This window comes from Oryzias latipes, chromosome 13 (assembly GCF_053564925.1).
Source record: "Oryzias latipes strain Hd-rR chromosome 13, Olatipes_Hd-rR_3.1".
Taxonomy (NCBI): domain Eukaryota; kingdom Metazoa; phylum Chordata; class Actinopteri; order Beloniformes; family Adrianichthyidae; genus Oryzias; species Oryzias latipes.
Window position 1 is genome coordinate 4,250,297 of NC_136249.1, and position 25,849 is coordinate 4,276,145.

Here is a 25,849-nt window from a genome sequence, read left to right on the forward strand (position 1 = left end):
CCTGCAATGCAGAGCAGGTCCTTCTCAGGAAGGACAGTAGCTCCTCCCATCATGCTTTTCTCAGGAGCTACTATTCTACCCTGTGCATGATCTGTGGAAGCACAGCTTTGTCTAAAGCAGGGGTGTCCAATGTCTTAGAAACCAGTTTAATTTAAATAAGAGTCAAAATACGTTAAATTATAGTCCCAATGACCCTAGACAACATAGTAGGCGAGCATCTGACATAAAAGGGCTCCATCTGATTAGTCCAGTGGGCAGGAGTGGTCTTCTACCGGGGACTTGACGTGCTGTGGGGCAGGTAGCGACTTTCTGATGACAGAATTGGCGCTCAGTGTATTTAAACACGCATGTGCAGTGACGTATGAATAAAGGATGTTCGATTGGCCGTTCTGCATGTCAATCAAGTCACGTACTTCTTGGTGAGGATTTTGATTTGCTGACGGATCTTTTAGAAGTACATTTTTATTTTTTTTGGTTATTTGATTGATTTGCTTTATTGTCATTGTCCGTTGAACAATGAAATTGAAGCATCACCATTTCAGTGCAAGAATAGCAAGGAATAACGATATATATACAAGTGTTCAAATATAAACTGTAATAAAGAATGTGCAAAATGTGTGTGCAAAATTGCGTATAAAAATTGTGTGTAAACATGTCAAGACATGTCAGATGTGCCAGATTATTTATCTTTGCTGGCCTGCGATCTACCCTCATGTCCTTGAAGATCGACCGGTGGATCGCGATCGATGTAACGAGCACCCCTGCTCTAAAGGAAAAGGCCTCGCACACATGCGCAACTTTCAGCCCCGTACCTGCGAGCTACGTAGTAGAAGACCGGGTTCCCATTCTTGGAGGTTCCCGCCTGGTAGAAAATATTGAGCGTCTTTAACGCCTTGAACTCCTCCTTCTCATGGACCTGGTGCCTGTCGGACAAAAACATGGAAAGCTCGTTGAGAACCTAGTGCTTGGAAAACAGCAGCCTTGTTTCCACAGAGCGGTCCGGTCCAGTCCAGTTTAGAACCGTCCAGACAATTCAGGTGAGCGTTTGCACTCAAAGATGGACTGTCGTGGTGCATGCTGGGTGAAGCTAACAACAACGGAGGTTGTCCAGCAGCTCGTTTCCTTCCGGCTTTTGGTCTCCTGACCAAAGCATTTCATGTTGTTTGAGAGAAGACTGCAGGCGGAGAAGAGGAAAACAGACGCTTTCTTTTGTGGTAATGACCTTCAGCCAATCAACGGGTTTCAACAGTAGCTCCGCCCTACAGTCAGCTAAAAGCTCTCCTTACTTCTTCTATGCCTGAGTGTGTCTTAGTGGGTTTTACCTGGGTTAGACACCTTGTGCCATGTTATTTCTCTGATTTTAGATTGTTTTAAGAATGTGAAGCACTTTGTGAGTTCTCTGAGAAAAGTGCTATGTAAATACAGATTTACTTACTTCCATTTTTCTATGGACCTACAAAAAACGAGGACCCAGACGTTGAACGGTTTGGTCCGGCCTGATGGGTCCATTTAATAATGCTCAAAATACCGGACAGGTAATAGATCAGACTGCTCAGTGGAGAGCATCAACTTTCCTCCTACAGCTGTTTCAACTAAACATCCAGTCCCACATGGACGACCCTCTCCCGGTCAGAAAGTCTGCCTAACTTTGGTCAAACTAGCAAAGCAGGTAAGTCAGTTAAATCTGCGACTTGGGATGCAATCTTAATCCTCTCAGAATGAAGTGTTTCTCAGCCACTGCAATATTTGTCAGACCCAAACTGTTCCTAAAACAAATTCAGTGTCAGTGGGAAAAGTCATTCTCTTCATTAAATGGATGTTTTCACAGACACACACCAGTCTGGCCCTTCAGCAGACCAGCAACTTTCTTACCTGGTCATGAACTCCTCAAACTTAGAGCTGGTCAAATTGAGACTGGACCAGTGAGTGTCTGCCACCGGTTTGTGCTCTGGGGGCCCCAGATAGGCCAGCAGGGTCGCCATCTTGTCAAAAGGTCGCCTGCCGACAGCCTTGTGGTCTCTGCAACAACATAAGGGTTAGTTCCCTCAGAGAATGGTTGGGGCAGGAACGCTAACGGGACCACTCTGACCTGTTACTGGAGAGGTACTGGCCAATCCTCTCCTGGTTGTTCCACAGCAGCCGGTGGAGGGCCAGCACGTTCCCGTCGCTGATGAAGGACAGGCTGTGGTTGACCGAGTCGCTGGGTGGAGAGTCCGAAGCTATGTCTAGGAAGAACCTGCAGACAGAGGAGCGCGGTCACTCCACCTGGCCGCAGCAGCCTCAGGCACGTGCCCGCTCTGAAACAGCCAGAGCTCGCCGTTACCTCCTTGCTGAATCAAAGTTGCTCTTCACAAAGTCATTGAAAGGCCTCATGTGCTCCTCCTTCGTGAACAACACGTGGTTGGCAATGCTCTGCAGAATCTGGAGGACACAGACACTTTTACTGATCATCAGCTCTACACCTGACTGTTCATCCTAACAGCTGGCAAGATGGAAATCGCTGTGGAATTCCAAGATTCACAGCAAGAGGAAGGTTTGGTTTAACAGCAAGTCAGCTGTAAATGTTGGGGGGGCTAACAGCGAGGAGCTGATCTGCCTCAGTGCAGCCCTCAGATCGACACATCCTAATGTAACCTGCAGTCTTTCCAGGAGAAATCAACCCTCTGAGATAGTTCCTGAAGTCCACTGGACTCACTTCTCTGATCTGTAACATTTACAATGAATCCACGTTCTTTGTAACTTTATCCTAAAAGGCTAAATGTTCATTTCTCTAAGAAAACAATTGAAAAAAACCTTTAAAAGTGCAGTTGAGTCTTGAAACTTTGTACACTTACATTACCTTTCAGGTCTACTCTAACATTTGTGTTTGAGTGAAAAGCACAAATGTCCAAACATGAGGCAAACAGGAGGTGAATGTTAAGAAACAGAAGCTGTGAGGAAAGTTTGCTTTAAAAAGCCCTCAGGTCTCAGCAGGGGGGGGGGTGCAGGTCAAACCTTGGACATGAGCTTCAGGCCTCGCTCTATTCTGGGGGGGGGCTTCTTGTCCAGGATGCCGGCCTCATAAGGAGAAACGATGGCGGGGTTGACAAAACGCAGGAACATGGCGCTTCCCACGGCGCCGATGCTGTTCTGAGGAAAACGCTGACTCACCACCTGTGAGAAAGGGTGGGGTGGGGTGGGGCCAGAACAGGGGGGGTGACGAACATTTTGAAGAAGAGGAGGTGAGAGGAAGACCAAGTTTGAGAGCAGGAATGTTGAAAGTGAATTTGAGCACACAGCAGAGCAAAGGAAGGATGAGGACAAAACAAATGTGCCAGGATGAGGAGCAGAGTGGTGGGCGGAGTCATGGTCAGTCAGAGACGGCGTTCAGGAGGAGCAACAGCAGAGGAGAGCTCAGGAAGAGACCTGCACACAATGCCAGGTAATTCTTGGCTGTAGGAAGAGCCTAACTCTGCTTACAGCCTCAGAAAGAGGGGGAGCAACCCGCAGAGCCAAATGACACCTTCCTGCTGGTCCGAGATGTTTCGGAGGATTTCTGATCCAAAAGAATGCAAATGATGGATGCTGAGGTCAACTATGTGCCACATCATCTTGCTCCATAGCAAAGCATTATGGGGATCAGGCCTGTTGTCACACTGCTCGTCTGCTCAGAAGATCAAGCACAATGCCAAAGCTGATGTCTGGTTAACATGTTCCTGTGTTTGTTCATTTGAAGGGTTGTGTTTTTGCAGCAGCATGAATCATCACCACCACTCACTGACATAACAAGCTAAGGCCATTCATGCATTGGAAACCCCAATGAGGGTTTTAGGCAAACAGGTGCTGCTCTGCAGAAGGAGAAAGAACAAACACTCATGTAGGGACTGTGTAGCCTCACATCTACTGACCCAGGAGGACTCTGTTGTGTGGAAACGCCAGTGGTCACAATCTAGTCCCGCCTGCTCTGCTCAGGTGAGTCTGAAGCAGGTAGGTGATCACAGCCCTGAATCTGCTCGCTCTAATGCATTGTGGGAAAGTGGCCGTGCTCACTGAGCTGATTCTCTCTCCTTGAAACCTGAATGTCTTCATCCTAAATCTATGAACTTCTACAGCTCTTCCCTGCAAGCCTCAGTAGGAGTTTCTAGAAAACGTCCCCTAAATTCTTCCTGTGATCTTCTCAGGAGGACGCGGGTTTCATCCCTTCAGAGTGGACCATAAGACGTGGCTGATGGTTAACTCGTCCGTCCATCTTTGTGTTGTCGTCCTGACCAACATGCGCGCGCACACACACACACACACACACACCACTCCGAGAAGATGTGGCTTCCATTGTCTGATTCTAGAGGAATTTTCCTTTTTGTTTGTAAGCCAAAAAAACCTTTTTCTATTAGTTTTTAGCTAGTTTTGATTTTGATAAGAAAGCCTTCCAGCTTTTTTTGTTAAGGTCTGAATGTTTAAGAATGGTTTTTAACATCTAAACTCTTTTTAAAGTTCTTCCACTTTAACTAGCGTGTGGATCTACTCAGATGCTGAGACCCGGTCCTACTCTGTCCCTCTACACGTCTAACCAGAAAAAAGCCTGCCTGTTTCAATTATGAGGGAAACTGAGGACGCCTGTAGAGAGCAGTTTGAACAGAGTTTCAAGAAGTGAAACCAAACACAATAAGGCCTCTACTCTACATTCCAATGAGGCAGGAATAGAAATAGAAAGACAAAGGTTTCTCTGCTCACTAAGTACGGTCAAAACTGTTAAATGATGTTCTTCAGAGTTTTAGTCTTTTGCTTGATTTAAGCTCTTGCTGCTTCAGAGTCTTCGTAGAGGTCCATATTTAAACTGAAGGTAGCAGAACATGCTGCCGTCAGTCATTATGACAACTGATGGGAAACAGAAGGAGCCTTTTCTTTCTAGTAGACAGATGTGATGATAAACTGAGGAGGTGCTGCCGCTGATCTAACCACAGCAGCAATCCCTAACCGGCATTGGCCTGAAGTCAACAACAAAGCAGCGCCTCTGAAGAAGCAGACTGCAGGGCCTCTCCTACCACCATCTGTTCTGGACAGAGCTGCTGCTGCTGCTGCGTTGGACATTCCTTCATGAAGAACCGAGTCATGGCAGAGTGAGGCAAGATTAACCAGAAAATGTCCTCCGAGCTGCAGACGTGTGAGCAGGCCAGACATGCGGCTGCGTGAGGTTAACCCGATGGTGGAGCACATGGAAACTGATGGGATGTTCTGTGAAGAGTCTCCTGTGGGACAACATGGTCCAGAGAGGAGAGAGAGGCTGCTGTCCCCCCCAGAAAACCCGGCGTGAAGCCCAGATTAGTACAGTGATCCCAGACAGAGTATGGAGGACAGAATGAGACATTTCACCATGTACAAAAAACATTGATCAATTATGGAAAATAAAAAAGAAAATCAAATGGATTAAATGCAAAAAAAAAAGCTTTTTTTTTTGCTTCAGGGGGAAAGTGTCTGTATGAAAGGAGATTCTCCAAACTTACGGATTTTTTGTTTTCCTTTTTTTCTTTTACTGTTGCTTTATTCAGTAGAGAGTGGCAAGTAGCCTACAGAACAGAGATGAGCACAATCATGGTCACAGCACCGGCCGCACACACACAAATACACATGCACACACACACGCACACACCAGGGTATAACAAGCGCACACATTGAGACACGATAAGCGCACAAAAACAAATGCAATCATTGATCGGGGCCTCACAGGGAGCTGATGAAACAGTTGCAGCTCCAAAAGGGACATGAACCCGACATCAGATGAACAACACTGGACTGCCTCTCATTACCCAGAAGCACCAGCTGGAGTCTAGACCCGGTCCAGGCCGCCTGCAGAGCTCATCATAGCTCTGACGTTCTCTTCTAGTCGCTGTGCAGGCATTAAACAGTAGAGGAGTAGGTGGAGACAGAGGACAGGGACAGAAGGTCCCAGCAGCTGAGGGAAGGACACTGGGCAGGAGGCCGTCCACGTGAACGCCAAAAACCATGACTGAAAACTGATCAATAAGAGCACCAAGTAGAGGAGGCCATTTCTTTAAGTTATGACATTTTACCAAAAACATTTACTTGATCAAGACGGGTGACTCCTGAATTCTCACACAGAGCAAATGTTAATTCCTTTAACCTAAAGCAGTGCAGTCGCTTATTCACATAACTGGGCAAGAATGAATGAATGATGGTCTGGAAAAGCAGATCAATCTGATCCATTATTGTTAGGAACCAAAGCGACTCTGCTGAAGGCAGAAAGAGGCCATTTATTCAATAGCCCCCTTAGGGAGGCATTGTTCCAGACCCACATTCCCCTGCAACACCCCTTTGTTTCCTGGTAAAACTCAAATCCAACCTCTGTAGGCTGGAGAGGGATTCATCCTTTAGAGCAGTGCTCCTCAAACTGTGTGTGTGTGTGTGGGGGGGGGACCAACGTGTTTCATGAAAAACGTGTGTGCATGTGTGCGTGTGTGAGACCGTGTGTGTGTGTGTGTGTGTGCACATGTGTGTGTGTGTGGGGGGGGGACCAACGTGTTTTATGAAAAACGTGTGTGTATGTGTGCGTGTGTGAGACCGTGTGTGTGTGTGTGTGTGTGCACATGTGTGTGTGTGTGAGAGACAGTGTGTGTGTGTTTGCACATGTGTGTGTGTGTGTGAGACCGTGTGTGCGCATGTGTGTGAGAGAGAGAGTGGGTGTGTGCACAGGTGTGTGTGTGTGGGTGTGTGTGAGTGTGTGTGACCGTGTGTGTGTGTGTGCATAAGTGCGGATGTTTGTGGGTGTGTGTACACATGTGTGTGTGTGAGAGAGAGTTCTTGCACTTACTACTTACTGAGGACCAGCGAGAGTTTTTAACCAACAAAGTGAGGTCAATTTCTGGAAGTGAGGACATTTGCCGGTTCTCACTTTTTTTTTGATTGAAAACTGCTCTACTTTGCCCATAGATGCTTCCCTCTCATTTTCCCAGAAGTCCCCACTTTTGGCCAAAAGTGCATTTTTTTCACCTGAATTTTCACACAGACTTTGCTCATGATCTCCCCCTACAGTTTTTTTAGGCACTGCGTCTAAAAGCGTACTTTGGGGCCAACTACAGGTCTAATCGGGAATTACATCAAGATGGTCAATTAACTGAAAAAGGCATCTCTAGAAAAGCATGCTTTGCATAATATTTAATAGTTTAAAAATATATGTAAGTTTAATGCTTTTATATAAATCAAATTTTGACTACATTTATTTAAAATGTTACTTAATGTAACTCAGTTTTAAAATTAAAATCTAAAGATTTATTAAATATCGCTAATTTTTTTAATTAAATCGCTAATGTAATGTATCCTCTTTACACTTCTTGCATGGGGTTTCACATTTATTATTATTATTATTATTATTGGTATTTATACTGTAGAATTTAAGAAATTTTGTAGGCATCTTTTAGACATTGTATATTCAAAGAGGAGGTGCAGGACTGCATTTTGCACTATTAACAAAAAAGACTTAGTGGCCCAGCCAGTGCTAAAAGAAGCCAGTGGTCAAATTGGTTGAGACTTCTGAAACAGGTCATTTGTTGTAAATATCTGTTGTCATATTCTTCAAGAGTGCTTTTTGATCAAATCAAAACCATTTCACATATTTTGATTTAGTTCCTCAGTAAATACTCTTCTATACATAGCATTGATTCATAAATTGGTTGATGTGAAATGATTAAAGTTTACAACTATTTTCATTATTAGAGCTGATTGTGGGAAAGAGGATGGATACACCATAATAGGGAGATAATCCATAACAGAGCATTATCTTTACAACTAAGTGGTTTAGAAACAGTGTCATCAGTCAGAAGCTTCAACAGATTTCCTGCAATGGGGATCAGTGTTTCCTTCAGACCCGACCAGAAGAGTCTCCACAAGTCTACAATAGATCTTTTCTGTTCAGAGCAATCAACTGTTAGAATAAATCAAATTACTGAAGCAAATCATTTTCTATAAGGAATTAAAAATAATTTTTACATTTTTTTTTTAATCTGAATTGACCACTGACCAAATAGTCTGGACGCTTTTAACAATTGTAAGTATTAAGTATTAATAAATGCATGATAAATGCATAATTTTTTAATAATAATAATATATTTTATTTATCAGGTGCCTTTCTTCAAACTGATGAAGAGAGAGTGAGTCCATTATCCGGAGGTCAGGGAGGAGGGGGTTTTAGAGTTATGGGGCAGAGCAACTAAATGCCCATCTCCCCATGGGCGGGAGTGGGATCTTGAGGGAGATCTGAGAGCTATGGGGGGGGGGGGGGGGGGTATGAATGGCTTTGTAGGTTAGAAGTAGGGTTTTGTAGGTGATCCAATTGGAGACATGTAGCCAGTGAAGCTGCTTGAGTATGGGTGTGATATGATGGAAGGGGGAACACTGAATGATGATGCAGGCGGCAGAGTTTTGAACCAGTGGAAGTTTGTGGGGAGTTTTTTGCATTAGTCTTTACCTAAGTGAATTACATGAGATGTAATGAAGCTGTGAGCCAGTACGGCAGTGGAATGAGGGCTGAGGGTAGGGCAACAATGGTGGGTGTTCCAGAAGTAGAAGTGAGGAGTCCGAGTGACCTTAATTTGAAAAGTGAAGCAAAGAGGACTGTCCAGGATGACACCCAGGGACTTAACTTGAGGGGAGGAGAAAAGATTTTGCCTTTTTAGAAGATTAAGGATGTGATTATTGTAGTATGAAATAAGTTCATAAAGTGTATGAAGACTGGCATGAGCCATCATGTAAAATCCCTTGAGGTGGGGTTTGAACCTGGGTATCCCCAAACAAGGTCAGTAATATCTGCAACTGAACTTTTATTAAGAATATGGAGAGGATTAAGGGGAACTCTACTATAGTGGTACAAAATGGGTCAAAATGTTTTCAACTTTTGATCATTCAAAAGGAAATAAAATAAACTAGTGCATATAAACAAATGCATATTGTAACAATTTCCGCCACACTCCAGCAGAAAAACACACATAAGTAATTCAATACTAAGTTGATTAAATGTGCGAGTAACACGTTTAAACCTAATGGTTAAAAAAATCAGCTGCCTCAAATATAATAACAATAATAATCCCACCCTCCACCCCTCAAGCAGTTCATCAAGCAAAATATACTACACCATATATACACAACCAATAACATCTTAAATTTGGATATTTACAAAGCTCTGTCGAGTTAATATCTTGGTACCAGCATTGTACCGCTCATAAATAAACAAAATAAACAGGCTTGATCTCACCGTCTTTTTTCCAAGTCTGTGACGTTTATATCCAATGGAAAGGCAAAAAGTGAAGGGAAAAAAAACATGCAATAACCCATTCACTGAGAGAACTACAAAAAAGTAATCCAGTAGTGTAACGCTTGTATTGGAGTGGCCCTGGGACGTCTAGCATAATCCTAAAACATGGCTAACCCTTGCTATCTCAGCCAAACATTTTTAATTTGCCCAGGCTTCCTGTTTCTGGTCATCTGGTCTGTGAAGCTCCGCCCCCTTGATGATCCATAGAATGCTTCTTAAAGGTGTAGCTGATCTTGTGGCATATATGTCCACAGGATCAAAACCATAATACCCTGTTATACTTATTGTGGTTGTATTTCTTTAACTTGTCAAAAACATGTTTGATATGGTGACAAATTTACTAGATAATCAACATATTTTCCCCTTGTAAGGTTGTACAAAAGAAAATGTTTATTTATTTTAAACCCACCCCCTACATTTTCAGAGTGATTTCTGAAACCTCATATTTGACTTATGAAAATGTAAAATAGGGTAATTGTTGTAAATTCCCACCTGTTCAGTATAATTTGTTCAGGCACTGTTGTGAATTACTCTCTGTTTAGTACATTCTGTTCAGGCATGGATGTGGACGAGCGTGGTCCTAAGGAAAAAACAGAGGGAGGGAGGGGAGCAGACAGGCTACATGTAGCCAGGCTGTGAGTTCTGTAAAAACTGAAGAAAACTGAAGATAAAAGTTTAAACCGCTCATCTTGTTCTGTGCTCTGATCGGAGTCCTGATGCGGATGTAGAAGTGACAGTCTGAGGAATATAGTGCCTCCTTTATTCAACATTATTTATATATCACATTTTTTACACTCAGACCATCTACGACCAGGTCCAGTCAAAAACTGCAGGAACTGAATTGTTCCAACCCTTTATTAAATTGTGTCTAAGATAGTAAATAACCTATAAAACGCAAAAAAAAGCAAGTGTCTTAGAGATACATATTTTTATTTTAGTCTAATAGTTTGCACCACAACTCATTATTCCTTTGTTTAGAGTTTAAATTTGCCAAAAAAATAAATAAAATAAACCCCTTTGAAAATATCTGGAGACTTGATAAGGAATTTTAGGTTTCATGACTTGGGAGAAAAACCTGCTGATCCTCCCCCTCCCCCACCATTCAATTAATGGTTGCCCAAAAATCAGCAAAAGTGCTGCAGGGAACAGTGAGGTCAGGAGTTCAAGTAGTTTGCCACAAATTGGAGAGTACAACCTTTACAGAGAAGATGGACCAAATCCATCTATCGATCGATAAATAGATAGCAATTAATTGAACGGTGGGGAGGGATTTGGCCCAGCAGGTTGTTCTGCAAATTCAAGAATGTTGAAAACTCTCTCATGAATCAACACCTGATCACAATAAAAATGTGTAAATAAGCTGTTCGGAATACTCTGACCTGATCAGACTCATTCGGATCAAAATTTCCTCAAGATAGGTGGGTTATGCCAATTGTTTTTCTGAACGTTGTTTATATAAACAATTAATTACGACTGTGGGTCACTTCTGCGTTCGCTTGTACATCGTGCATAGACGTTGTGGCGCTCCAGAGGAGGCTTTGGAGGCAAACAGGACCGACTGGTTGCTCTGAGCTTGCAAACCATGTCTCTGAGCAGAGCAGACAGACTAGTAGCTTCATAAGTGTGGGCAGGGAAAAGTGTGTGAACTGCACTCTGTAACGCTCTGCATGAGCGAGCTGCCAGACTCAGGAAAACTGTATCTCCCGGGGGAACTGTGTCTCAGAGCAGAGGAGCGGCTTTGACATGGTTTCTGAGCTGGTGGAAGTGGCACTTGAATTTAGATATTTCGCTACGCACAGTCCTGAGAAACTGTGCTAATAATCATGTGGATTTGTGTTACCATTCGTGTCCAGACAAAATAATGGCTGATGTTACTCCCACATAATTAAGTGCAGCCAAGAAGCACATTGTGCCACTGACCGTATAGGTTTGCAGTACATCCGAGGCTAAATGTTGTTAGCACGTACTAACCTAATCCTATCCCTTCTTCTGGGTCCGTGCGGCCAAGAAAAAAGCACTGGCTGCACATAATGAAATGGCACTAAATTAAAAACACAAAAATGATAAAAGAATGTTTAGAAGATCATCTCGCTCTATTCTGCAGATTTGTTTGTTTACATTGTAACTCCAATTTCTTCTTCTATATTTGTTTACGTTATTACGGTATTTGACAGTAGAAAATGATTTATTCCGATCGAAAATGTGGCATATGTATACCATTGTTATTATCAGATAAAGTTTTTCTGGGTCAATGTACACAATTCAATTGTAATACGATCTTTGATCCGATAAAAAGACGTTTTGCACATGTAACCCCAGCTAGTATTGGACTGAGAGTGACTCAGAAGTTGCCCCTTCACCCTTACTCTATATATATATTCATACTTACTTAGGCCTACTTTATTTACTGTCTGTCTGTCTTTCTCTCTATCTATCTGTCTGTCTATTTATCTGCTCATTACGTCGATCGCGAACAACCGGTCGATCTTCAAGGACATGAGGGTAGATTGCAAGCCAGCAAAGGTAAATAACAAATAAAAATAAAAAATATATATTTATAAAAATTCAGTCAGCGAATCAAAATCCTCCAAGAAGTACAGGACTTGATTGACATGCAGAACGGCCAATCGAACATCCTCTGAAACATACGTCACTGCGTCCTGATGGACCCGAGCTCACAGAGGAAGCATTGTTATCCATGGCACGCACTTCCAACGGTGCCAACAGTCCTTTAGAAATGGCATACTCCCCCCAAAACAGTTTTCAGCAGAGGATGAAATATGATAGTCGCTGCTTTCTGTTATTGTACTAAAATGCCTCATCTGTTAATACTAAAAGTATCTCCTCACATAGATATGTGTACTTTACTGTTTTTGAATGATCAATGTTATGTACTAATATTTCATAGTACTATATTTCTTAAACAGTGTTTTAGTCTTAAAATACAAATATATATATATATATATATATATATATATATATATATATATATATATATATATATATATATATATATATATATATATATATATATATATATATATATATACACACACACACATAAAAAACGATCTGGTGCTCTGTGCAGCTGTTCCTGGCACTGCGCTTTTCTGTACTGAGAGGTCTGAGGTCTTGCCAGGGATCTGCTGTAGCCACTCCTCCAGCTTGGGGGTTACTGCCCCGAGTGCTCCAATTACCACAGGGACCAATGTCACCTTCACTTTCCAGGCTTTTCTCCAGTTCTTCTCTGAGTCCCTGGTATTTCTCCGGTTTCTCATGTTCCTTCTTCCTGATGTTCCCATCGCTTGGCACTGCCACATCCACCACAACGGCTTTCATCTGTTCTTTATCCACCACTACAATGTCTGGTTGGTTCGCCATTACCATCCTGTCATGTATGCTTTCCCTGCCAACATCTTACACACTGCAGTTATGTACTGAATTGTTTCCGGGGCCTCTTTGTACAGCCTACACCTTGGGTCTAGTCTGGTGTTGTAGATCTGAGCCTCTATTGCTCTGGTGCTCAGGGCTTGTTCCTGAGCTGCCAGCATGAGTGCTTCAGTGCTGTCCTGTAGGCCAGCCCTTTATAGCCATTGGTAGGACTTCTTGATATCAGCAACTTCAGTTATGGTCCGATGGTTCATCCATGCAGGGGTTTGTCCTCCCATGAAGATCTGTCCTCCAGCACTATATCCTCTGCTCTCCATTGTCTGAGACATTCACTAAGCATACTGTCAGTTGGGGCCTTGAGCTTGATTTACTCATGCTTCTTGGATATTTCATACTGGATAGTGGCTATCTAATAACTGGCAGTGTGTAGCTGTTTATTGCCCGGGTCTTGTTCTTGGCATTGAGCTGGCTTCTCAGGACTTGCCTTACTCGTTGGAGGTATTTAGCTGTTACTACTTTACCTGTTTCCTGCTCCAGGTTGCCATTTGCCTACAGAATTCCAAGGTACTTGTAACTGTCCTCAATGTCTGCTATTTTCCTTCTGGGAGTGAGACCCCTCCTGTGTGGACTACCTTGCCTCTCTTTGTCGCCATCCGGCTGCATTTCTCAAGCCCGAATGACATCCCAATGTCAATACTGTAGATCCTGGTGGTGTGGATCAGGTAGTCAATGTCATGCTTGTTCTTAGCATATAGCTTGATGTCATCCATGTAGAGGAGGTGACTGATGTTAGCGCCATTTCTGAGTCGCTGTCCATAGCCAGTCTTGATTATTTGGCTGAGGGGGTTTAGACCTGTACAGAACAGCAGTGGGGACATCACCTTAGTATATACCACATTTGATGGACACTTGTGCAAGTTTCCATTGGCTTCAAGGGTGGTTTTCCACAGCTTCATGGAGTTTCTTATGAAGGCTCTTAGAGTCCTGTTAATGTTGTACAGCTCCAAGCATTCAATGATCCATGCTTGTGGCATTGAGTCATGGCCTTTCTTGTAATCAATCCAGGCTGTGCACAGGTTTGGATGTTGTGACCTGCAGTCATTAGCGACTGTTCTGTCAACCAGGAGTTGGTGTTTGGCTCCTCTGGAGTCTCTACCAATGCCCTTCTGTGTGTTGCTCATGTATTGATCAATGTGCCTATTTATCTTGGTTGCAATGATGCCTGACATGAGCTTCCATGTTGTGGAGAGACAGGTTTATGGCCGGTAGTTGGATGGGACTGCACCCTTTGAGGGATCCTTCTGGATCAGGATCATTCGCCCTTCCGTTAGCCATTCGGGGCAAGTCCCATCTCTTAGCAGTTAGTTCATTTGTGCTGCCAGGCGCTCGTGGAGTGTGATGAGTTTCTTTAGCCAGTAGCCATGTATCATGTTAGGGCCCGGTGCTGTCCAGTTCTTCATACCTGAGACCTTATCTTGGATGTCTGCCACTGTGACGGTTACTGGATTCTGTTCAGGGAGGTTGCTATGTTCTTTTCTCAGAGAGACTGGGCATTGCTGTTATGTGCTGTCTCTTTCTCCCATATAATTTTCCAGTACTGTTCAGTTTCTAGCCTTGGTGGGTCTGCTCGGCTGTTTGACCCTGCCACTGAGCGTACACTTTTGCAGGTTGAGTTGCAAAGAGCCTGTTTATACGTCAGGCTTCATTGTCTCTGTCTCAAGGCTAGGAGCCTTTGTTTGGCAGTTTCCAGTGGTTCAGGTATGGGCATCTGGCTGTATCTCTTAGGTACTTGCTTTCTTATTGTACCTCTTTGAGCCTCTGTGAGCTTACTCACATCCTTCCGAGTTGCCTTGATTTTGGCCTCTAGCCGCTTCCATGGTGGGTACTGTTTTCTTCCATGGTGGCTCTTATAGCCAAGCATCTCAAGGATCACTGCTGCTTAAGTGTAAACCAGTTCATTGGTTTCTGTGATGGTTGTGGTAGGAATTGCCCTCAATGCTTTATTCACAGTTTCCAGTAGTCTTTCGACCTCAGACCTCTCAGTCCAGAAAAGCGCAGTGCTAGGAACAGCTAAGATACTCCGCAAAACCCTCAAGCTCCCAGGCCTCTGGTAGAGAAGCCGAGCTTGAGTGAGAAACCACCCACGGAAGGGTGAAAGGGACAAGTTTTTTTTGTTTTTTTTTAATATATTAGCTCACATGCTAAAAAAGTATGAGCAACCGTGATCATTTATTTTGAAAAGAAAAATAAGGCCAACAATATCTAGAGCAGGGGTCTCAAACTCGCGGCCCGCGGGCTATTTGCGGCCCCCGAGATGATATTTTGTGGCCCCCACCTTAATATGAAAGTTTAATGTTAATGCGGCCCGCCAGTTTGTATGAATGACACCTTTTCAGTTTTGTGCGCGGAGCTGAAGAACCAACCAATCACATTGGAGTATATGACTCTTGGGGGCGGGACATTGACCGGGCTTGAAAGCAGGAGAACATTTAATTCAGGTAACCTGTCAGCCCCCTCCCTGGACCACATTAAGGAGTTCCTTACTTTACTTTTTAGAATGTATCTAAATCCATGCAGTCAGTGCTTAACCTTTCTTTGGGCCGCACAGACCCGGAGGAGGGCTGAGGTTATGGTTACGGTTAAGCGCGCGCGGCGTATAAATGTCCCACACCTACATGCGTGACAGCTAAAGGGGCTTTAGCATTAAACACGTGCGCACGACAACTTGATGTAGTCTTAGACACACTGAAAATACGTGGGGAAAATGCAATGATAGACGTCTTTAAGATGAACCAGCGGCTCGCCTGGATCTGCAGGGGGGAGGGGGGGATGAAATGGAGGCGAAGCTGCAGAGACACCGAAGGAGAACAGGAAGTTGGAGTTGTCTTTAACATTCAATTTAGTTTTAATCTGCCTCTCCCCCTCAGTATGATCTGTGTTGTTATATCTTTTATATTTATTTGAATGTTTTGTAATGAATGTAGCCTCTTTTAATCAATAGGTATTTTGAATTATTTTAATTGATCACTCGACTACAAAAACTGTCAAGAGATATTTCCCATAATGCATTGTTTTGTAGTCATTTGCGGGTTGCGGTCAGTTCAGTACTAAGTTTCCAGCTGTGTTCGCTCAGGTTGGGGCCTTGCTCCCGCCCCTTTCTCCTGATATTTTTGTGATGATTGACAGGTGATGTTGGAGCAAAAACAAAAACATACGTCACACACCAGGTGATCTGCGCAGCGTTGTGTCCATCTGGGTGATCTCAAACATCTTTTTGTGCATCTTGGCTGCACCCATTTGGTCTCCAACATGAATTTCCATCCGTTTTTTATGAAAATATAGGAGTGGCTGACCGGCTGCACTACAATAACTTGTGACCGGGATTTAAATGTGCAAAAAGTCATAAGAAAGAAAATCCAACAATGGTTACTGAATTTTGCTTCGCCTTTACTAATTTGTGTTTTAAAAAATAGCTTAAAAAAAAGAATTCAACACAGATTCAAAATGGGGAGCAGATCCTCTCTGACTTCTCAACCTTAAACTTCTATCAGTCCAAGTCCAGTCCAGATTTACAGACAATCATCTTTAAGCCACACTGAGGGTCTCAGCTCTTTGGGAGGAAGTGCTGCCAAGTGTCCAGCAGTGAGAAGAAGACAAAAGAAGAACCATTGATGGATTTACAGAACTGTAGAATCTGAGTCTTCTTTTGTGTTTAGTTAAAATTCAACTGTGTTAATAAGGAGGTTTAAATTAGAAAACAGCAGATAAAGAAGACTAAATGCACAGAAATGTATTATGATTTATTTACTTATTTACTTTTTTATTTATGTATCTTATTTGATTTTTATAATAATAATAATAATAACAATATTTTTATAATAATAATAATAATAGAGTATAGTTAATAGTATAATACAGTACATTGTCCGTACAAATTTACTGGCTCTCAGACACTCACTGGTTGCGTGTGTGCGTTGAAGTTGCGGCCCTCCCTCAGCTAGTGTCCGCCTTCAGTGGCCCCCAGGTAAATTGAGTTTGAGACCCCTGATCTAGAGAGTCAGTGAGGTATTATCAAATAATGTTATGTATTAATATTCCATAATACATTTTATTATTTATTATTATTTTATTATTATTCTATATTTATTAAACAGTAATTTTTTATCAAAATACTGATATATATAGATATATATCTATATATATATATATATCTATATATCTATCTATATATATATATATATATTAGCTCACATGCCAAAAAAGTGTAAGCACCCCTGATGTATTTAATTTGAAAAGAAAAAAAAGGCCAACAATATCTGGGGACTCAGTGAGGAGTTTTAGGCTTCATGAAGTAGCAGGGTGTCACCCCTCCTCCACTGTTCAATTAATGGGCCCATCAGAATCAGCCAATCAGAGCGCTGTGGCAGAGAGCAGTGAGGGCAAAAGTCCACACCTGCATGGAGCTGCTTAGTGACAAGATGGAGCATTTTCAAAGGAGGATAAAGAAGTTGCGGGCTCACCATGAAAAGTGTGAGAAGAGGCATGAAAAGGCACAGGTAAGAAAACAGTTTATTTCATGTTTTTATATTTGTAAAGAGTTTGTTCTTGTTAATGTATATTTTAATGTTAAGTGAAACCCAACAAGCTAGGAAGAAAAACCAGTGCATGTAGATTATTGAATCTTTTGAACAGTTCATTTATGTAAGAAATTTGACTCTTTATGCTGGGAATCTTTATTTTGTTCCTTATTCTCCCACTGAGAGTTTTATAGTTCACAAAAATGCTAAAACAAGCTCATCCAGTGGGGGAGGAGAAGTAAGCCTGCACGGCAACAGCCAGGTGCAGGGTGGGGGTGGGGGTAGGGGTGGGGTGCTCAATCATCTTTCTGGAGTTATAGTCATGAATTTAAGTTGTTCTATTTGTTATAAATGTTCTTTCGTTAAAATGTTTCACCGGAATCTTTTGCATGGAGCTTCAAAGTAGGCTAATATGTTTCTTATTGAGTATAAATAATGGGTTTCTTGGTTACATTTTGTTACTGTATTAGAGTTTTTTGATTATCTCATACTAGTTTAATAAACTTATTTTTAATCACTTCTGACATGACACTACATTTAAGAGGCCTTATGTGTTTTCTCCATTTTCCAAAATGCACTGGTCAGATGATTAATGATGATTAAATCTATTATCAGAATTGTTTATATTTAGATTAGGTTTAAAGGACACATTTTTATTGTATGCTGCACAGCAAAACCTGCAGTTTCTGTTCTAAGAAAAGTTCTTAATTGAGAGGATCGCATTATAACAACTGACAATGAATGTACTGCTCTAGAAGGATCATTTTTGACAATTTTATTTTGAAAGGAACATGAATGTGCTCCTATCAGATTAGAATATCTAAAAATTGTTATATGGCCTTTTTTTTATTTTTTTAGATTTTTCAGACCCCTGGTTTAGCTGTTGTAGATTTGACTCCATAAGAAAAGCCATAAATCCTACACACAGCCAAATCACCATACCTTTATGTACAATGAATGTTAATTCATATCTTTATTTCATATAGGCCTATGACTAATACATGACTATTGGAGCTGACAGTCATTAAATGTGTAATACTCGTACAGTTACTGTAATCACGATCTATTTGTACTATTTATTTATTTTTACTGTAGAGAGCTTTCGTCACTTTATTATATATTAGTTTATTGGCTTTGCAGCAGTTTCATCAGAATATGAAAAATATCTTTTGTGTATGTATATAAATTGTTTGTTAATTTTTAAGTTAATTTGTGTAGTTGTCAACCTAATTAAGCTTTGAGATCCTCAGAATTCATAAAGGTCCACCTTTATGTACTGCTATTGACTCTGTTTTCATGTGTTAAATATACCAAATATAAACCTCAGAATGGGAGTTAAGTGGTGAACTGAAAGTAGTTCATCACTTCATGGAGTTCATGGTCTAAACTGTATTTTTTTATTTGCAGCCTATATTAATTTAGGCTGCCAATAACAATTTAATGTAGTATTTTTTTTTCTGTCCTCCAGTTGGAAGCTGCTACAGCAGATCTGGATCGAACTGAAAATCGAACAGCAGCTGAAGGATGTGTCTCAACAGGTAAGACTGATGTTTGGAGTTTTTTTTTGTTTGCTTTTTTACATTCACTTCCTTCTATAGATTTGATGCAGATAACCACTGGTCTTCATGTAATGATATGGCAGTATTAAAGGGCCTATACGGTGGTAGACAAAATTGTTGGTACCCCTCAGTTAAAGAAAGAAAATCCATAATGCTCACTGAAATGACTTGAGACGTAACAATAAATTAAAATTTAATGAAAATTAAGCAATCAAAATCAGCCATTACTTTTGAGTTGTTGATTAACAGAATTATTTAAAAAAAAACTAATGAAATAGGGCTGGACAAAAATGATGGTAAACCTTCATATTTTGTTGCACAACCTTTTGAGGCAATCACTGCAATGAAACGGTTTCTGTATTTGTCAATGAGCCTTCTGCACCTGTCCACAGGTATTCTGGCCCACTCCTCATGAGCAAACTGCTCCAGTTGTCTCAGGTTTGACGGGTGTCTTCTCCAAATGGCATGTTTCAGCTCCTTCCACAGATGTTCAATGGGATTCAGGTCTGGGCTCATAGAAGGCCACTTCAGAATAGTCCAACACTTTTCTCCCCCAGCCATTCTTGGGGTTTTTGGCTGGGTGTTTTGGATGGTTGTCCTGTTGGAAGACCCATGACCTGCGACTGAGACCAAGCTTTCTGACACTAGGCAGCACATTTCTATCCAGAATGCCTTGATAGTCTTGAGATTACATTTGACCTTGCACAACTTTAAGACACCCTGTGGCAGATGCAGCAAATTAGCCCCAAACCAGAACTGAGCCTCCTCCATGTTTCACAGTAGGGACAGTGTTCTTTTGGTTGGATGCTTCATTTTTGAGTCTACCAACATGGAGCTGATGTGCCTTACCAAAAAGCTCCAGTTTGGTCTCATCATTTTCCCACAAGCTTTGTGGCTTGTCAACATGCATTTTTGCAAATTCCAGTCTGGTTTTTTAAAGATTTCCTTCCAACAGTGGTGTCCTCCTTAGTCGTCTCCCATGAAGTCCACTCTGGCTCAAACAAGCACGAAAGGTGCGATCTGACACTGATGTACCTTGATCTAGGAATTCACCTTTAATGTCTTTGGAGGTTGTTCTGGGCTCTTTGGATACAGTTCCAACTATCCGTCTCCTCAATTTGTCATCAATTTTCCTCTTCCGGCCACGTCCAGGGAGGTTGGCTACTGTTCCGTGGGTCTTGAACTTCTGAATAATATGTTCCACTGTGGTCACAGGAACTTCAAGCTGCTTAGAGATGGTTTTAAAGCCTTTACCTTAACAATGTTTGTCTATCATTTTGTTCTGGGACAATTCTCTCCTTCCCTTTCTGTGAATGTGGTTCACACCTTTTCACCAAACAGCAACGTGACTATTTGTCTCCCTTTAAATAGGCAGACTGACTGATTATGGGTTTGACCACAGCTGTGATGTCAATCAAAGGACATACCTGAGTTCATCATGACCCCCTGGGCAATTAGTTCTCAGTCTTTTATGGAGGTCCCATCATTTTTGTCCAGCCCTATTTCATTAGTTTCTTTTTTTAAATAGTTCTGTTAATCAATAACTCAAAAGTTATGGCTGATTTGGATTATTTAATTTTCTATAAATTTTTATTTATTGTTACTTTTGAACGTTTCAAGTCACTTCAGTGAGCATTGTGGACTTTCTTTCTTTAACCAACAATTTTGTCCACCACTGTAAGTGGGTATGTGTTAGCCTGGGCAGGAGGGTTGCTGGAAGCTCAGATTCTTACTGGAAGGGGCTGTTCTCACTGGTCTATGTCAGTTCGTGAGAACCTGCTCATTTTTGTGGGTAAGGAGGGGCTGATGCTCAGAGCGCTGGTTTTTAGAGGAATACTCAGAATTATGTGAATGGATCAAAATGCTATTTTGGAGATGTTTATAGTGAGGAAATAACATTATAAAACATTTAAATGCTCTAAAAATAGAATCTGAATGGTATAGGCCTTTCAACTTTAACAAATATTTGAAATAAAACAAGATTAATATCTATTCAGGTCATAATGATGACTTACAAGAGACAGTCAGGTGGTGAATCTGATCCAGAATACCAGCCGTCATCTTTCCCATCATCATTGTCATATAAATATGAGGTCATCTTATTGAGGACATATAGTACCACAGAACCAGTAGTGGTGACTTGCCGCTCAACAAAAAAGATCAGAAGAGACAGGCAGGCCTCAAGCTCTGGTAAAAGAAAGCAAAAGGACGCATCGAAACATCATGGTGGCGATGGTGATGACAATGATGTTGCGTTAAGCTTTGAAAACCTCAGTTATTAACTGTAGTTTAAGACCTGTATTAATTACATCTCTCTCAGATGGAGACGGGCAGGTCTCAAACTCTGGTGGACGAAAGAAAAAAGGACGCACCAAAAAGGATGCACCGAAACATCGTGGTGGCGATGATGATGACAATGATGGAGGTTTGTCAGCTTTGAAAACCTGTTATTAGCTGTAGTTTAAGACCTGTATTAATTACATCTCTCTCAGATGGAGACGGGAAGGCCTCAAACTCTGGTGGACGAAAGAAAAAGAAGTTAATTTCAAAGAAAAGAGGTAAGATTGGAGATCTTAACTCTTAAATAAGATCTTCAGAGGAGAGATGCGGGTAGTCAAAAATCCAGGCAAGGGTCGGGCAGGCGGAAGGCAAACAGAGTCAAGGTCAGGAGACAGAAGATGAGGTCCAGTATGTCTATATAAACATATTTGTAATTGCTCTGAAAAGGATAAGTTTAAGAGAACATTTTACATCTAAAATTTTAAATTTAAAGTTTAAATTTAAGTATTCTCAAATTTTACAGTAAGTCATCAGTTAAGTGCGAGAGGTCCTGCAGATTTAAGCGTCGGCCACAGCGCGTTAGTCTGACAGCAGCATATTTTTGAGCGTGGCTTCCTCCAGAAGAGGCCAGGTTCATCCACCATTCATCCTGATGATAATTATTCTCCACGATTATCTTCCTCATCCATCAGGATATTTTCTGACCGCTTCTGAGTCAGCTGATACCATTTCTCCATGCAGGGTCACAAAGTTCGGCTATAGCGACTCAGGAACCAGTGGAACTAGCTGTTGCTCGCTATGAAATATTTTTTAGCAGTCGGAGGGGAAGCCGAAGGGCCGTAGTGCTCTTAATCACCGTGCCCCTTCCTCAGAAATTCCCGCAGCACCTTCCTTGGACACAAAAGAATACGAATACATGAAACTGCAAATATTGGTTTGCTGTCTAACCGAAAATGCTTCTATTTCTGAAGAAAGGGAGAACTGCTTAGCCGGGCTGCTTATGCCAGGGCTCTAGACTGCGACCAAATGGTTGCATTTTGTGACCAAAATTTGAGAGTGTGCTAGCCGGAAATTTGCCTCCCCCACCCTCCATATTTTTTATACATTAAATGTGGAAGGGGCACGTCAATTATCAATGAAATGAAATAATCGCATTTGACTGAGTGATGCCTGTCTGTGAGGCGGCCAATGCGTGTGAGAAAAATAGGGAAAGCCACTGAAAGTGGCTAAAATGCGTGGAGGGGGAGGGGCCTAGTGATAATCGGGCGCGCGTAAACATCTGTGGGAAGGAAACAAAGATAAACATCGTCACAACCTGACATGTGCGTCTATGAGCAACTGAACGATTGATTTGTTCTTCCGACGTGCGGCTAGTGTACCAGTGCCAGAGTCTACAGCAGGGGTCTCAAACTCTTGGCCCACGGGCTATTTGCGGCCTCCAAGAGGATATTTGGCGGCCCCTGCCTTAATATAAAAGTTTAATGTTAATGCGGCCCGCCATTCTGTGGGAATGACACCTATTTATTGTCTTGGGTGGAGCTAACGAACCAGCCAATCACAGTGGAGTAAATGACTCCTAGGGGTGTGACAATGACAGGCCTTGAAAGCAGGAAACCTCACAGCCCCCTCCCTCCCCGGACCACATTGAGGAGTTCATTACTTTCCTTTTTAGAACGTATTAATTCACTCGTAATTTTCTACATAAATGCAGTACGTGCTGAAGTTTTCTCTGGGTCGCACAGACCCGGAGCAGGGTTAAGGTTATGGTTACGGTTAAGCGCGCGGCGTCGCATCAACCCCGACCAAACTCATGCACGGCTGTTACGGCAGCACACCGGTCCCGCGGGAGGTGGTCAGCTAAGGAGAATAAATGTCCCACACGTACATGCGTGACAGCTAACGGGGCTAAACATGTGCGAGCGGCAACAAGATTTAGTCTTAGACGCACTTAAAACATGTGGGGAAAATCCAACGATAGACATGTTTAAGATAAACCAGCGCAGGGCCTGGATCGTTGGGGAGACCATGGCGAGGGGGGGTGGGGGGTGAAGGTGAGTCTGCAGAGTGACTGAAGGACAACAGAAAGTTAGAGTTGTCCTTAACATTCAATTTAGTTTTAATATTCCATTCCCCCTTAGTATGATCTGTTATTATATATTTTATATTTATTTGAATGTTTTGTAATGGATGTAGCCTTTTTTTAATCAGTTGGTATTTTAAATCATTTAAATTAATCACTGAAATACAAAAACCCATCAGGACACATTCCCCACGATGCATTCTTTTGTAGTCATCAGGGCAGCTTTCAGTCAGTGCAGTATTAAATTTCCAGCTGTGTTCGGGTAGGTTTCCCCCTTGATCCCACCCCTTTCTCATGATATTTTTGTGATGATTGACATTTGATGTTGGAGCAAAAACAAAAATATATGTCTCACACCAGGTGATCTGTGCAGCGTTGAGTCCACCTGGGTGATCTCAAACACGCTTATTGTGCATCTTGGCTGCACTTATTTGGTGTCACCAAGATAAATTTCCATCTGTTTTGTTTCTTATTTGTACTGTCATGACAGCGATGCTGCTGTCAGTTTACCTTGTTGTTGCATCTTCAAAAGTGCAGAATAAAATGTGACACTGAATTTGAAACAGCACATTGTAATTTCTGCATCTATTATTAAAGTATTTATTAGTAAAACAGTGGAAGTTAGTAGATTTGGGATTTACGGTATGCGCCCCTACATTTTCTGGTTGTGCCCCTAAAATTTTCACTTGGGGGCCACAGTGCTCCTAGTGAAAAAAGTTAGTTATGCTTAATGTTAAGTTAAGTTTGCTTAAAGAATGTGGTGAAGGTATTTTAAGACGTGAAGTATTTTAAAAAAATGTTTTCTATATACTGTCACTACTTCACAGATTTTCACCTAATTCAGGAACTCCAGGAGCATAACTACCACCGTAGACAGTGTTACAAACAGGCAGGCAGTCCGATGAATCCAAATGCAGCAGGTTTATTAACTGGAAGTTTTTACAGCAGTGAATCACAGGTAAGTCCATGAAGCTAAGTCAGGGTCAGGCAAGCAGAAGTCAAACACAAGCATTGGAATTTCCAAGATCAAACGTTGGGTACATAACAATTTAGGCATAGGTCATTTTCAACGACCGTCAGTTGAGTGACATCGGGGACTGTGCGTTGGGGTGGCTGGAAGATGTAGTGTGTTAGTAAAGCGGCGATGGTTCCCGCCAGTGACCAGAGAGGAAAACAGAGGTCTAAGTCCTTACAGACAGGGGTTTAACTGTATTCAGACAAGGATAAAGGTCAGGAAGAAAAGGAACATGTAGACGGCAAGAAACTAGACAAGGAAACAAGGAGATGCAAAGAAAGAGGAAGTTAACATAAAATAAATGTCTGAGTTGGTTTTTATTACATGAAAGAAGATGAAATCTGCTGAATGTTGGGTTCTTAAGACTCAATCATTAGTTTTGTTTGATTTTTTGTTTTTGAAAAAATGTTATCAACATATTTTGTCACCTACTGTAGTCATGTATTTACACAATATATTTTGAGAATAATAGAGATTTGAGAAAAAAAGAAAATGTGACCTTTCAAACTATAAATTTGTTTACAAATTTTGCAAGTTTTTTTCTTCAATTCTTTTGCTTTTTGTTTTATTTGTAGACTTGCCAAAAGCAATCATCAAGAAGCCATGGAGCCAAGAAGAGAGAACTGCAGTCAAACAAAAGATGGCCGGCTTTAATGGACTTAGAAGGGTACCAGGTAAAACAGACTACAGCATTTACATCGAGGAGTCTCCCAAACTAAAAAAAAAAGGTCATGGAAAGATATAAAATACTTTGTCTACAATAAAAGCATTAAAGTGTAAAAGAGAAAAATGATTTAGGGTTAATCTGTTTTGCTCTTTTAATTTAATGTTATTTAATTCAATGCACAATTCTGATTACTTTTAAGTGCAATATATGTTTCTGGATTTTTTTTGTTAAAAGGTTTCTGTTTATTTCTAAAAGATTTTTTTTCTAAAGGTTTTATATTGTTCTAAAAAATGTATGTTTTTCTAAAGTATTTAAGTTTTTCTACTATGAGCAGATTTGTTGTTCAAAGGTGTTCAATAAAGAAAAAGCCTGAAAATACTGTAATTGAATTTTATTTTTCTTTGAAAGCATGCACAGTCCGTTTTACAATCAATTGTTGCAAAATCAATTACTTAAAACAATTGTAGAATTGATTAGAAAGAATTTTTGTAACATAACTTTCTCCTGGAATTAAGTTTTAACATCAATATTTCATCCACAGGAAAACTAAAAACTTTGAGTGTGTTTTCCATGCTGGTCCTCACTTGCACAGTTGAAAACTTTTATCAAAAACTTAATGTTACCCAGAATCTAACCTCATATTGTTAAAAAAGGCGACCTCTGGTGTCCAAAAGGGCGTTTTACACTCATGTAAGTGAACCAGAAAGGCTGGTCCTCACTTCTCTGGCGATTTCCCTGGACCTCACTATGTAGTATGTGCAAGAATGTGTGTGTGTGTGTGTGTGTGTGTGTGTGTGACCGGTGTGTCTGATCGTGCGCTGCAGGAAGGGAGGGGGAACAGCGTGTGGTGTGAGGAGGACATCCACGCGCTGTCAGTCGCCGTGTCTGGAGTTGATCAAAACAGTGATGCAGAAAGTTCCTCCTGAAGAACTGAGACCGGTTCTTTGGGTCAAGCCGCTCTGGCGGCTCCGAACGGGGAA

The 25,849-nt window shown here is 41.6% G+C and overlaps 2 protein-coding genes across 6 annotated transcripts in view; one reads left to right on the forward strand and one right to left on the reverse strand.

Annotated features, from left to right (window-relative positions):
• nf1a (neurofibromin 1a) overlaps nt 1-25,849 on the reverse strand; it is a 91,641-nt gene that overhangs the window by 33,411 nt on the left and 32,381 nt on the right. For all 4 annotated transcript variants that reach the window (XM_078929600.1, XM_078929599.1, XM_023961964.2 and 1 more), the window contains exons 30-35: nt 5,481-5,543; nt 2,995-3,153; nt 2,324-2,421; nt 2,090-2,236; nt 1,873-2,019; nt 813-923 (exon numbers count right to left, since the gene is read on the reverse strand). In XM_078929600.1, the coding sequence (XP_078785726.1) occupies nt 813-923; nt 1,873-2,019; nt 2,090-2,236; nt 2,324-2,421; nt 2,995-3,153; nt 5,481-5,543 (725 nt within the window). The remainder of the gene's footprint in view (nt 1-812; nt 924-1,872; nt 2,020-2,089; nt 2,237-2,323; nt 2,422-2,994; nt 3,154-5,480; nt 5,544-25,849) is intronic.
• Nucleotides 17,008-25,096, forward strand: LOC105355528 (uncharacterized). 2 transcript variants are annotated; one of them, XM_078929607.1, is made up of 6 exons: nt 17,008-17,247; nt 18,737-18,806; nt 21,148-21,252; nt 21,320-21,385; nt 24,015-24,145; nt 24,778-25,058. In XM_078929607.1, exons 1-6 carry the CDS (start codon nt 17,149-17,151, stop codon nt 24,919-24,921), a joined length of 615 nt encoding a protein of 204 aa, XP_078785733.1. In that variant the 5' UTR covers nt 17,008-17,148; the 3' UTR covers nt 24,922-25,058. The 2 variants fall into 2 exon arrangements, with proteins under 2 accessions (XP_078785733.1, XP_078785734.1); XM_078929608.1 differs by lacking the exon at nt 24,015-24,145 and having other exon boundaries at nt 24,778-25,096.

What these genes read in the sequence shown, in the direction of transcription:
- LOC105355528 (XM_078929607.1), top strand. Translation starts at nt 17,149, where the DNA reads ATGGAGCTGCTTAGTGACAAGATGGAGCATTTTCAAAGGAGGATAAAG. An exon ending in GTTAATTTCAAAGAAAAGAG is followed by an intron (nt 21,386 to 24,014) that starts GTAAGATTGGAG and finishes ACTACTTCACAG; the next exon opens with ATTTTCACCTAATTCAGGAA. An exon ending in TTTACAGCAGTGAATCACAG is followed by an intron (nt 24,146 to 24,777) that starts GTAAGTCCATGA and finishes TTTTATTTGTAG; the next exon opens with ACTTGCCAAAAGCAATCATC.